General features: G+C 44.8%; 1 protein-coding gene across 1 annotated transcript; it reads right to left on the bottom strand.

Annotated features, from left to right (window-relative positions):
- Positions 1-168: 168 nt before the first annotated feature.
- Positions 169-10,171, bottom strand: wars2.L (tryptophanyl tRNA synthetase 2, mitochondrial L homeolog). The gene is made up of 6 exons (XM_018245790.2): positions 10,015-10,171; positions 6,591-6,845; positions 5,676-5,756; positions 4,068-4,153; positions 3,794-3,912; positions 169-970 (listed from the first exon to the last, which is right to left on the bottom strand). Exons 1-6 carry the CDS (start codon positions 10,108-10,110, stop codon positions 522-524), a joined length of 1,086 nt encoding a protein of 361 aa, XP_018101279.1. The 5' UTR covers positions 10,111-10,171; the 3' UTR covers positions 169-521.
- Positions 10,172-14,810: the final 4,639 nt, after the last annotated feature.

The raw sequence follows: 14,810 nt of genomic DNA, 5'->3' as shown, positions 1-14,810 counted from the left end.
AGCCAGTTTCCTATCCATGTGCAAACGACTTCATTAAGCCCAACAGACCTTAGTTTAGAAAGCAGTCGTTTGTGGGGCACAGTCCAGAGGAATAATTAATAGATTCTGTAAAATTCTGTTAAAAATAAGTGCAAAATAACGAAAGTAAAAACACAAAAAGCTCCCAAAAACTCTTAAAACCAGTATTTACAACATAAAATAATAATAATAATTCTGCCCGAGGAGTAGCAGAGATTGTTCTGTACAGTCAGTAGAAAGAATCTGCTCTTGTGGCAAGTGATTAAGTAACAAATGTGCCCAGAAATGTGCCCCTTCATGATAATGAAGAACCAGCCCTTTGGGATCAGCCATCAGCTTTGTGCCCATGAAAGAAGTGGGTTATCCAGAATAATCAGGAATGTCAGCTAAACCCAGCAGAGTAATGAGGGGAGCCCGTATCCCCAGCAGAGTAATGAGGGGGTGCCGGTATACCCAGCAGAGTAATGGGGGACACCAGATAAACCCACAAAATGACTTGTGTGTCACCTAAACCCAACCATTCGGGCGACAGAGTCATAGACAGGTGCCGCCATTTCCTGTGCCCTCTGTGCCCCCTGGTACAGCACCTCCCGCAGGTAACTCTGCTCTCTCTGGAGTCTCTGCATTTCCTCTCTGATTGGGCTCAGTTTGTGAATGACGACCTGTGCAACTGTCAGTTTGTACTGTGAGGTGTCCATGCCACGGCTCTGCTGCACAATTTCCTCTGTGCCACGTCCAGTGAGGGCAGAGTCAATGGCCACTAAGTTGGACACCCCTGGCCGCCCCTCGGGGTCATAGGTCACTTCAGAGGTGAAATCAGTAACTGCCTTTTTGAACTTCACGACAATTTCCTCGGGGGTGTCTGTGAGACGCACGGTAGCCAGTTTCTGGGGGTCCGACTTGGACATCTTGGAAGATGGGTCTCTGAGGGAGCGGATTTTCTTAGAAGTACCTGGAATAGAAAATAAAGTAATGTAAGAATTGTTGTTGTCAACAATCAGGTCCCACCTGTCAGCACTGAACTGAGCCACAAACCTGTGGGGATGGAAATACAGACTGAGAACCAGCATGAAATGAGATCAGGAAACTACAGATATGTCAACCTGCCCCCAAACAGCTCTGATTCTCTGTACTTCCTGCTCCTGGGCTGTTCTCTTTCCCATGGTCAGACAGGAACCTCCCCCTGGGTAAGTGAATCTCCCCCAGTACTTACCCAGGTACAGAGCTCTGATTCTCTGTACTTCCTGCTCCTGGGCTGTTCTCTTTCCCATGGTCAGACAGGAACCTCCCCCTGGGTAAGTGAATCCAATCTCCCCCAGTACTTACCCAGGTACAGAGCTCGGATTCTCTGTACTTCCTGCTCCTGGGCTGTTCTCTTTCCCTTGGTCAGACAGGAACCTCCCCCTGGGTAAGTAAATCCAATCTCCCCCAGTACTTACCCAGGTACAGAGCTCTGATTCTCTGTACTTCCTGCTCCTGGGCTGCTCTCTTTCCCATGGTCAGACAGGAACCTCCCCCTGGGTAAGTGAATCTCCCCCAGTACTTACCCAGGTACAGAGCTCTGATTCTCTGTACTTTCTGCTCCTGGGCTGTTCTCTTTCCCATGGTCAGACAGGAACCTCCCCCTGGGTAAGTGAATCCAATCTCCCCCAGTACTTACCCAGGTACAGAGCTCGGATTCTCTGTACTTCCTGCTCCTGGGCTGTTCTCTTTCCCTTGGTCAGACAGGAACCTCCCCCTGGGTAAGTAAATCCAATCTCCCCCAGTACTTACCCAGGTACAGAGCTCTGATTCTCTGTACTTCCTGCTCCTGGGCTGCTCTCTTTCCCATGGTCAGACAGGAACCTCCCCCTGGGTAAGTGAATCTCCCCCAGTACTTACCCAGGTACAGAGCTCTGATTCTCTGTACTTTCTGCTCCTGGGCTGTTCTCTTTCCCATGGTCAGACAGGAACCTCCCCCTGGGTAAGTGAATCTCCCCCAGTACTTACCCAGGTAGAGCTCTGATTCTCTGTACTCCCTGCTCCTGGGCTGTTCTCTTTCCCATGGTCAGACAGGAACCTCCCCCTGGGTAAGTGAATCCAATCTCCCCCAGTACTTACCCAGGTACAGAGCTCTGATTCTCTGTACTTCCTGCTCCTGGGCTGCTCTCTTTCCCATGGTCAGACAGGAACCTCCCCCTGGGTAAGTGAATCTCCCCCAGTACTTACCCAGGTACAGAGCTCTGATTCTCTGTACTTTCTGCTCCTGGGCTGTTCTCTTTCCCATGGTCAGACAGGAACCTCCCCCTGGGTAAGTGAATCTCCCCCAGTACTTACCCAGGTAGAGCTCTGATTCTCTGTACTCCCTGCTCCTGGGCTGTTCTCTTTCCCATGGTCAGACAGGAACCTCCCCCTGGGTAAGTGAATCCAATCTCCCCCAGTACTTACCCAGGTACAGAGCTCTGATTCTCTGTACTTCCTGCTCCTGGGCTGTTCTCTTTCCCATGGTCAGACAGGAACCTCCCCCTGGGTAAGTGAATCTCCCCCAGTACTTACCCAGGTACAGAGCTCTGATTCTCTGTACTTCCTGCTCCTGGGCTGTTCTCTTTCCCATGGTCAGACAGGAACCTCCCCCGGGTAAGTGAATCCAATCTCCCCCAGTACTTACCCAGGTATAGAGCTCTGATTCTCTGTACTTCCTGCTCTGGGGCTGCTCTCTTTCCCGTGGTCAGACAGGAACCTCCCCCTGGGTAAGTGAATCCAATCTCCCCCAGTACTTACCCAGGTACAGAGCTTTGATTCTCTGTACTTCCTGCTCCTGGGCTGTTCTCTTTCCCATGGTCCGACAGGAACCTCCCCCTGGGTAAGTGAATCTCCCCCAGTACTTACCCAGGTACAGAGCTCTGATTCTCTGTACTTTCTGCTCCTGGGCTGTTCTCTTTCCCATGGTCAGACAGGAATCTCACCCTGGGGAAATGAATCCAGGGTGCACATGTGGGGTTACTATGCTATACAGTGTAGTTGTGAGAGCCCCCCGTTCGTGTGTATCTGCCCCTCACAAGAAAGGTAGAAAGAGTCCCTGAAAGTAAAGGTAAATTGGAGGTGGGGGGCAACTTTCATATCCATAAAGCTTAAAGGAACAGTTCAGTATACAAATAAAAAGTGGGTAAATAGATAGGCTGTGCAAAATAAAAAATGTATCTAATATAGTTAGTTAGGCAAAAATGTAATGTATAAAGTCTGGAGTGAGTGGATGTGTAACATAATAGCCAGAACACTACTTCCTGCTTTTCAGCTCTCTAACTCTGAGTTAGTCAGTGACTATAAGGGGGGCCACATGGGACAGTTCAGTGAGTTTGTAATTGATCCTCAGCATTCAGCTCAGATTCAAAAGCAACAGTTATGTCCCATGTGCCTCCCCTCAAGTCTCTGATTGGTTACTGCCTGGTAACCAATCAGTGAAAAGCAAGAGTGCTGAAAAGCAGGAAGTAGTGTTCTGGCTATTATGTTACACATCCACTCACTCCAGCCTTTATACATTACATTTTTGCCTAACTAACTATATTAGATACATTTATTTATTTTGCACAGCCTATTTATTTACCAGTTTTTATTTTTATACTGAACTGTTCCTTTAAATAAATTGCCCAATATTGTTAATTATTGTAGTTCTTCCAGACCAACCAGTGCCCAGCAGTCAATAGTGTACCGGGCATTCTGGGAGATAAAACATGGCCGCTCTACAAAGACGTCAGCAGGTGGAGGTTGCTAGGTAATTTCTCTCTGGGATACTCACTCATGATGGCTCTGGGGATGGGGAAGAAATCTCCATAGATCCGATTAAAGAGACGGGCAGTGTCCTGAGTCAGCTCCAAGTGCTGCACTTGATCATCTCCCACTGGAACGTGAGTAGACCTGTGAGTAAGAGTCGAGAGCAGCCAATGACCATGTGTCTACCAACATATGCCGTCCCTACTAGAGCCAATCAGAGTCAGGATTGAAAATTACCGGAGTCACCATTACACCGGAGGCAAAGGGGTAAGTAGAGTGTAAGTAATGGGGTCTCTTACCTGTAAAGTAGAATGTCAGCAGCTTGGAGAACTGGGTAAGTGAATAATCCAACGCTCCCCTCGTTCCTCTGGGTCTGACTCTTTACCTTACGGAAACAAACAAGACAAACTCACCTGTGAGATATATATATGGTTACAGGTGTGTGAGTGAGTAAGTGAGAGGTACAGGAGTGAGTGAGAGGTAAAGGAGTGAGAAGTACAGGAGTGAGTGAGAGTTACAGGAGTGAGTGAGAGGTACAGGAGTGAGTGAGAGTTACAGGAGTGTGAGGTTGGAGTGAGTGTTACTTGGATGGGGGAGGTGCTACCAGTGAGAGAAATGGTGCAGATGTCTGGGTATTTAGGGCCCCACCTTACACCTGTACAGGTAAATTGAGGCGATACATTTATTTATTGCAACTGTTGCCCTGGGGTCAGACTAGAACATGGAATGGGGGGGAGGGGACTATAGTGAGGAGACAGTGGGGCAGATACTGGGCTCAACCTTATTGTCCACCCCCCCATAGTGGGAGAGACACAATGTGAGTTAAACAAAGCCCGACAGGTTCTCTCATATATAGTGTGTGTGTGTGTCACTCATATACAGTATATATAATATATATATGTCACTCATATACAGTATATATAATATATATATGTCACTCATATACAGTATATATAATATATATGTCACTCATATACAGTATATATAATATATATATGTCACTCATATACAGTATATATAATATATATTTGTCACTCATATACAGTATATATAATATATATTTGTCACTCATATACAGTATATATAATATATATATATATATGTCACTCATATACAGTATATATAATATATATATGTCACTCATATACAGTATATATAATATATATTTGTCACTCATATACAGTATATATAATATATATATATATATATATATATATATATATGTCACTATGTCACTCATATACAGTATATATAATATATATGTCACTCATATACAGTATATATAATATATATATGTCACTGATATACAGTATATATAATATATATTTGTCACTCATATACAGTATATATAATATATATATATATATGTCACTCATATACAGTATATATAATATATATGTCACTCATATACAGTATATATAATATATATATATGTCACTCATATACAGTATATATAATATATATATATGTCACTCATATACAGTATATATAATATATATTTGTCACTCATATACAGTATATATAATATATATATGTCACTCATATACAGTATATATAATATATATATATGTCACTCATATACAGTATATATAATATATATTTGTCACTCATATACAGTATATATAATATATATATGTCACTCATATACAGTATATATAATATATATTTGTCACTCATATACAGTATATATAATATATATATATATGTCACTCATATACAGTATATATAATATATATTTGTCACTCATATACAGTATATATAATATATATATGTCACTCATATACAGTATATATAATATATATTTGTCACTCATATACAGTATATATAATATATATATGTCACTCATATACAGTATATATAATATATATTTGTCACTCATATACAGTATATTTCTATATGTCACTCACCTTCCACTGGGGCAAATGTCTGAGTCGGGGCATAGAGGTGAGACAGCTCAGGATCCAGGCGAGTTCCGCGTGTTCTGTCACCTGGGGGGGAAGCAACGAGCAAAACCCAAATGACTTCACTTGCAGAGTTTTCTGTCTGTACATCAGCCCCAATATCTCTCAGACTTATTGACCCCCCCCAGCCCTTGCATATCTCACAGTGACCCCCATGAGGTTAATAAGGGCAATACCATGTGCCCTGCTCTTACCTGCATTACCTGCATTACTACTGATGTTATACAGGGGCAGTGCCAGGGAGATGCTCTGGGCAGGGGCACAATAAGAACATGGGCATCAGAGTGGGTCACACTGAGTACGGAGCCAAGTCCTTTATAAGGGAAGAGAACCAGTCAGACTACCCCCCCCCCCATCTGGGCAGAACCAGGGCTAGACTGGCACTTTCTGTTCTTACCCACAAGCCCAGTGAGACACAGTCAGTACTCAGCAGATGCCAGGCTTGGAGCCCACTGACCATTTATAATCACGGGCAATAATGACTGTATGGAGCAACCTTACAGAGACGCTGCAGTTCTGCCTGGTACCAACACTCTCCCCCGTTAGTATTTTACTTGCAAGTCCGGAATATTTGGACAAGTGGAGGAGAGAGGGGATACAGGGGGGTACTGAGAGTACTGGGCCGATTATTTGAATTTGTCTGATCAGAACACTGGTACTGACTGGCACCACTTAATCAAGGGGGCTCCCACCACCCACAACTCACACTGGGCCACGACTCACACTGGGCCACGACCAACACTGGGACACGACCCACACTAAGGCACAACTCAAACACAGTTTAAAGGGCCAGCGTCTGCTCATTGAAACATCTGTCAGAATCACACCCCCATTTAGACCCAACAGAACCAACTGACTGACCTGGGACTGCTGGAAGATGCAGCTCTTGGAGGGGTTAATCCCGCAGGCCAGTAGGCACGCTGCCATGTCTAATATGCTTGCCCGCAGGGTGCCGGGGTCCTGTGGCACAGTGATGGAGTGCAGATCCGCTATACTGTACAGCACTGTGTTGTATTGCTCCTGTAACTGTACCCAGCTCTGGAGGGCACCAATGTAATTGCCCAGGTGGGGGATGCCCGTAGGCTGAATGCCAGAGAACACACGGGGCTCAATATCCTGCAACACAAAATAGAGGGGGGATCTCAGCTGGACCACTTTGCCCTATGGGGACCCCCTGAGCATGAGGGCATAGAATATATATATAAATATATATATACATAATACACAACAACCAAGAATATTCTGTAAATTATATCCTTTTAATCGGTGCTTAGTGACATCATCGTTATAATCAGAGCTTAGTGATGTCACTGAAACGTGTGTATTATAATAAATAATGTACCCCCTGTTGCAAACTATGAAAATATTAAAATTCATTATAAAAACACTCAGTCTTTGCTCATGGAACTCCTCGGTGACTTAGAATATCCTTATATTTTACAATAGGGGGTACTTTATTCACTAGGTGCTTAGTGATGTAACTAGAGCTTAGTGATGTCATTTCTGTCACATGACTCACAAAGTTGTGTATTATATAGTGAATAAAGTACCCCCTCTTGTAAAATATAAGGATATTATAAGTTACCGAGGAGTTTCATGACCATATAAAAGTACGAGGCTGAAGGCCGAGTGTTTTTATACAGGTCATGGAACTCCGAGGTACCTTCTAATATCCTCATATTTTGCAACTGGGGGTACTTTATTTATTATAATACACAAATTTCAGTGAGTCATGTGACAGAAATGACCTCAGAACTCACCGTTTATAAGGATATAATTTACAGGATATTCATGGCTTTTGTGTATTATAATAAAATAATCCCTGTCGCAGAATTCAGCTTTGTGCTTTTATATGGTCACGGAACTACTTGGTGACTTATAATATCCTTATACCTTACAATAGGGGGTACATTATTCACTATATAACACACAGCTGCTTCTATACGTAATGTAACCTGTGTGAGAGCCGCACAGATCTGGGGTAAGTACAAAGCATAATTGTAACAGGGGCAAAGGGGAAGACCCCCATCTGTGCAGTAGAGAGAGCGGGGGGCAAGGAGGGGAGAGCAGAGGATGGACAGGAGGGGCATCTCCCGCTGATACAACTGACAGGGAAGATTAATGGTTTCTCCCATGAGTCCAATGGGGGCGACAGACAAGGAAGCGCAGACAGAGGAGCCGCTGTGTTTAATGCGACTAGTTCTGCGAGTGGAGGGGGGGTGATTAATGAGGCTGCTCACTGGTTCCTCATCGCCCCCTCTGTATAAAGCTCCGTTCCCTGTATAACACTAATTAACCCTCTGCAGCACCAAGGGGGCACTTTATGACACAACAAAACCCTGACGCTCCCTCAGTCTCACTAATTAATATGAACTTGTACCACACTCCCCGGGCATCTAGTATAAACAACCCCCCCCCCCGAGCTAAACTAGAGGGAGGTTCTGATTATAAAACTATAGACTTGGGTTCAGTTTCCTATTCCAGCAAAACCCAATCCAACCGGCTTTGTCTGATTAACCCACCGGGAGTTAATGGGTTGGTTCACCTTTCAGTTAACTATTAGTGTGTTACAGAATGGACAATTATAAGTTATTTTGCAATTCATTTTCATTTTTTTCTTTTTATATAGTTGCTGAATTGTTTGCTTTCTTCTTCTGACTCTTTCCAACTTTCAAATGGGGGTCACTGACCCCATTAAAAAAAAACAAATGCTCTGTAAGGCTACAAATGTATTGTTACTTTTTATTCCTCATCTTTCTTTTCAGGCCTCTCCTATTCATATTCCAGTCTCTTATTCAAATCAGTGCATGGTTGCTAGGGGAATTTGGACCTTAGCAACCAGATGGCTGAAATTACAAACTGGAGAGCTGCAGAATAAAAAGCTAAATAGCTCAAAAAACCACAAATAAAAAAGGAAAACCAATTGCAAATTGTCTCAAAATAGCAGTCTCTACATCATACTAACAGTTAATTTAAAGCCGAACAACCTATTTAACAATCTCTCCCCATTATCCCTTTAAGGGGATATAAAAAGCAACAGGGCACCATCACCCTCATATTATTTATTTTCTTTAATAAGTCACTGAACAACCATCCCATACATTATCCCTTATAATACATGAGTGATACTCAGAGTTCCCTGTATAACTCAGCCTGCAGCCTTGTGCCTTTATATGGTCACAGAACAACCCCTCGGTGACTTCTAATATCCTTATCATTTACAGTAGGGGGTACATTATCCCTTATAATACATGAGTGATACTCAGAGTTCCCTGTATAACTCAGCCTGCAGCCTTGTGTCTTTATATGGTCACAGAACAACCCCTCAGTGACTTCTAATATCCTTATCATTTACAGTAGGGGGTACATTATCCCTTATAATACATGAGTGATACTCAGAGTTCCCTGTATAACTCAGCCTGCAGCCTTGTGTCTTTATATGGTCACAGAACAACCCCTCAGTGACTTCTAATATCCTTATCATTTACAGTAGGGGGTATATGATCCCTTATAATACATGAGTGATACTCAGAGTTCCCTGTATAACTCAGCCTGCAGCCTTGTGTCTTTATATGGTCACAGAACAACCCCTCAGTGACTTCTAATATCCTTATCATTTACAGTAGGGGGTACATTATCCCTTATAATACATGAGTGATACTCAGAGTTCCCTGTATAACTCAGCCTGCAGCCTTGTGTCTTTATATGGTCACAGAACAACCCCTCAGTGACTTCTAATATCCTTATCATTTACAGTAGGGGGTATATGATCCCTTATAATACATGAGTGATACTCAGAGTTCCCTGTATAACTCAGCCTGCAGCCTTGTGCCTTTATATGGTCACAGAACAACCCCTCAGTGACTTCTAATATCCTTATCATTTACAGTAGGGGGTACATTATCCCTTATAATACATGAGTGATACTCAGAGTTCCCTGTATAACTCAGCCTGCAGCCTTGTGCCTTTATATGGTCACAGAACAACCCCTCAGTGACTTCTAATATCCTTATCATTTACAGTAGGGGGTACATTATCCCTTATAATACATGAGTGATACTCAGAGTTAGAGATATAATGGGGTCAGTCAGTAAGTGAGTCAGAGTGAGTTGTATGAAATGAATTGAGGGGTAGAGAGAAGTAAGAAGGTGCAATAGGGAGACAATTAGAATGCAAGCTCTGCAGCCCAGTGTTTGTTGTTGTTATTCAGGAGACAGGGGGAACCTTTGTCCCGTGTGTCAGTCTCAGCCCGGGGAGGACACTCAGTAGCTCAGTTGGTCGGTACCTTGTCTCCCCGCTCCTTCCCGCTCTCCCGAAGCCCTCGGCACCCGCTCCCCGGCCGGTACAGCAGAGCAGCACGTCTCCACAAGGGCAGCGCCATCTTGTAAACGTCACGGACGGAAGCCGTCAGGGGTCAGACGGGGTGGGAGGGTAAATTAAAGGGCGAGTGCGTGTGGTTAGTTCCCTGTAACTATGAGGGCGGGGACTGTCAGTGTCAGGCGTGGCCTCCAGTCAGGAAATGGGGGCGGTACATTGAAGGACAATTTCTATTGGCCACATAGTGAGTATTTGCCCAGTGGGAGATACAGGATCACCTTAAAGGGGAAATAAAGCTAATTGTAAAAAAAAAAATTGCCTTATAAAAAAATGAAAAATTCTCACTGGTTTTATAGTTATGTGTTTCTAGTTTCTAGTTATGTGTTTATGTGCAAATGTAATTGCTATGGAATTATCAGTATCGTGAGTTCTCTGCACTGCTGGTTCTGACTGTACTACTGGCACAAGGTATAAGAGGAGTCAACTCTCCGCATCTTTCTTACAACAGAGGCACCCAGACTGTGGGGCCCAGAATATTGGGGTGGGGGTCACAGTCTGAAGGTCATTTCGAATGAGTTTTGTGCCCAGTGCAAGAGCGATCAGTAAGTCGCTGAACTACAACTCCCAGAATTGCACCAAGAAGCTGACATTTGTTGTAGTTGTACCTGGTGTGTCAATAGGTCAGACTTTAATAATAAATGGCACCTGTATAATATTGTCTGGAGGGAAGAGGGGGGGCAGACAGGGCCTTATTAATTAGGGTTATTTACACAAAGTCATGTGACTGTAGAGATGGGGAGACTCTTCCTCAGGGCCCTTATCCCAAATCCCTGAAAAATCACATTAGTGTAATGGAATTCCTTCCTTTTCGCCAGTGTTTCCATTAAATCCCCCAGTCGCTGGTCAGAGTCGCAAACTGCAGTGCAGGGGGGGGGCTCCTTTCTTCTCCTCCTGCCGGTGCCTGAGACCCCTCTCACTTAATAATTAGCTCTTTCTCCCCAATTCTGCTGTCAGCAAAGAGCAACTCATGACATGACACGACGTGAAGAAGACGCAGCGTTCGCATCTGACAGTCGTGTCGTGGCTGACGCACGCAGTAACAAGGTCCGACCTTTCTATTACTCACCTTAATTTTGACACATCCGTCTCGTCGCATCCGTTTCCACTCAGCGCATCGGATCTCAAGAAGACGCATTGTGTAGTTCCAGCCTAAATGGCCTATGGATTTGTAGCAGGTTGCAGGTGGTCATCACTTTTACTTTTATTCTAGTGGGGTTTTTTTTTTCGATGACCTTTTTTTGTACTTCAGCTCTGTGGCATTGAAGCATTTATTCAGTTGCTAGGCAAGTCACTAGACGTAGCAACCAGGCTCACCCCAGGACTAGAGTCCAACACCACAGGCTGTGGGAAGAATTTAAAAAGAACTTCTGGAGAAGAACTGACTTCTGCTCCATTGTTTCAGGAATCAAAACCAGTAGTGCAGAAAGGAACAGACACTCAGACTGCACGGGTCCATTTTTTGGAACCCATACCCGACCCGTACCCGCAACCTGCGACCCGCAGACCATCAAGAATCAGGAAGTGCTGTCATTGTAAACCGGAAGTGGCATCGTCGGAAGTAGGCGTGATCAGAAAAAAGGAGTAAAAATCTCTGTTGAGAAGACCCGCAGCCCGGAAACCCTCAGAACCGCCGACCCGTGTCTATACCCGTACCTGGAACTTCTACCAGCAAACCCGCAGGGTACCACAGGTTTTTGCGGGTACCTGACCCACTTCAGGACTCTAACTCAGACAGACGCTGCTTTCAGTATTAAACCCAGAGACGTGACCTTGGTTTTGCCCCCAACATTACCCCTTGGAGCAGACTTTAGTGATGGGGCGGAGAATGGGCAGTGAGACCCATGAGGGGCATGACACCCGGCTGTGGTGGGTCACTCAGACCCCATTAAGGGCAAATATACAAGTGTGGCACTCATTTTTAGGTTGGGGGGGGGCATTTCCGGTGCAATTGGACCAGTTGTTATGTTTTGGTAGCCGAGGATGAGGTGCAACACACTGAAGCCCCCCACACAGTCCTGTGCCCCTGGATATGTGCCAATGGGGAGAGAATGAGACATTGGAAATGAGCTGCTTCTGCCATGAGCTCCTGTTGGCTGAGTCCTATGAAAGCACAGCGTATCTTGACAGCGCTATATAAATTAAAAATGATGATGATGATGAAATCCTATGAAATCACTTTATTCAGTGTTTGTCTCCTCCCTTGGGGGGAATTGGACTGGAGCGCCAGTGTAAACAGAACCGTTGTGATGGCAGATACATTTGATACTTTGAAGAAAGGGTCAGTTACCTAAATACTGGGCTATTGGGATTTTATCAATATTATTGGTACATGTCAGACCCAGGGAAGGTCCCATTTTGCCATTTTGGAGGCAACAAGAAACTTTTCCCCCTTCTGAGCCTTGAATAGAATTTCCATGAGCCAAAGGTTGAACCTTATGGACGTGAGGTTTTATTGAACCTGAGAAACGAGGTTTTCTGCTTGTCACTCGCAGGACTGACCCGTGACCTTCCCTGTAGCTGAACTGGAGCCTCCGGGTCCTTCTGGGTCTTTATCTGGATATTCTGCCCGGGATTACAGCTCTCATCTCCCAGTGTCTCCTTTCCATTGACATCATCATGTTCCTAAATATGACTAACAGCTTCCAAATGTGATGCCGTCGCCCCTCTCTTCCTAGAGGCGCTAATAATGTAATAATAATGTTACTGGCGGGGCCCCTCGTGTCGGGTTCCCTATTAGATTTTAATAACAGAGATGTGGAACCGAGCCTCGGGCAACTCACGCTCACTCTTAACCTCATTTAGGGATTCCCACGGGAGGCAACACCGGCTGCAAGTCATTAGATGTGGAGGTTATTTACCTTATCTCTGAGCCTTCCTCCTCCTCCTCCTCCTCCTCCTCTCCATACTCTGTGCTGTACCCCGGCCAATAAGTGCAACACTCTCTGATAAGGAAAATGAGCATCAGAGGCTAAATATTAGTTACAGTGATTGATCCATTTGTGTGATCCATATCTGCAAGAACCCGACTCACTAACTTCCAGAACCAGTAGGTACCAGACTAATCTCTTACCTGGTTATTCAGGGTCAGTGACACGAGCAGCCAGGCAGGAGTTGGAATAACCAGCTAGAGAATGAATAGGAGACAGACTGAAGTCTATTATTAAGACAGGAAACAATTAAAGTGGTAACATGGAGACAGTAGGATAACATGCAGAAAGTAGGGCATAGTGGAGATAACATGACAAGATGGAGACAGTAGCGCAAGAGGGAGAAAGTAGGGCAAGATGGAGACAACATGACAAGATGGAGAAAGTAGGATAACATGGAGACAGTAGGGCAAGATGAAGGCAGTAGGGCAAGGTGGTGACAGTAGGACATAATGGAGACAGTAGAGCAAGGTGGAGACAATAGGCCAAGATGGAGACAGTAGGACAAGATAGAGACAGTAGGGTAAGGTGGAAACAGTAGGGCAAGATAGAGACAGTAGGGCAAGATGAAGGCAGTAGGGCAAGGTGGTGACAGTAGGACATAATGGAGACAGTAGAGCAAGGTGGAGACAGTAGGCCAAGATGGAAACAGTAGGGCAAGATGGAAACAGTAGGGCAAGATAGAGACAGTAGGGCAAGGTGGAAACAATATGGCAAGGCGGAGACCGTACAGCAAGATGGAGATTGTAGGGCTAGATGAAGACAGTAGAACAAGATGAAGACAGGAGAGCAAGTTGGAGACAGTACAGCAAGATGGAGACTGTAGGGCAAGATGAAGACAGTAGAGCAAGGTGGCAAGGACATGATGGAGACTGTAGGACACATGGAGACAATAGGGCAAGATGGGGACAGTAGAGCAAGATGGAGACAGTAGAGCAAGATGGAGACAGAATGCAAGATGGAGACAATAGGACAAGATGGCGACAGCGGGACAAGATGGCGACAGTAGGGCAAGATGGAGACAGTACGGCAAGATGGAGACAGTACGGCAAGATGGAGACAGTTGAATGTTGGTGGTGGCAGAATAAGGGTAGGACTACATGGACGATTTTTGTGCAATCCGATGCGCTATGCAAAAATGAAGGCATCGCATCGGATGAGAGAAATAAGGTAAGTAATGGAAATGTCGGATGAAGTTGCAGCGTCTGCATCAGACAAAGCTGCGACACCACCGACAATGCTATTACTTACCTTATTTCTGTCACATCCAAAGTGACGCCTGCATTTTGGGCAGCGCGTCGGATCACACGGAAATCGTCCATTTAGTCCTACCCTAAAACTTGGGGGGGGGGGCATATCCTACTGCTGAGAAGCACCAAACCTGCAACTCATTATCTGAATACTGAAAAAGTGAAACAATAGGAACAAAAGAATGAAACAAATTATTGTTCATTGTGCCGGTGGGGGTTGGTGGGGGGGGGCCCTGGAAATAGACAGTAAGTACTTGGGTATGAGACCCCTGTGGTCTCTCATGTTACTCATAGGGGCTTGTGGAATGTAGAATTGCATCCGTGCCTGTGCCCAGGTTATATCTCTTCTCTGCCTTGCCCGGTATAATCATCTCTTTCTTCCTTTGCCCGTTATATATCTCTTCTCTGTCCCTTGTGCCAGTTTATCATTCTCTCTTCCTGTCTTTGCCCAGTATAATCTTCTTTCTGTCCCTTGTGCCCGGTATAATCATCTCTTCTCTGCCCTTGTGCCACATTTCTCTTTCCGT

The sequence above is a fragment of the Xenopus laevis genome, chromosome 2L (assembly GCF_017654675.1).
Source record: "Xenopus laevis strain J_2021 chromosome 2L, Xenopus_laevis_v10.1, whole genome shotgun sequence".
In the NCBI taxonomy this organism is placed as follows: domain Eukaryota; kingdom Metazoa; phylum Chordata; class Amphibia; order Anura; family Pipidae; genus Xenopus; species Xenopus laevis.
Note: the sequence above shows the minus strand (reverse complement) of the source record. Positions and strands in the feature narration are given on the sequence as shown.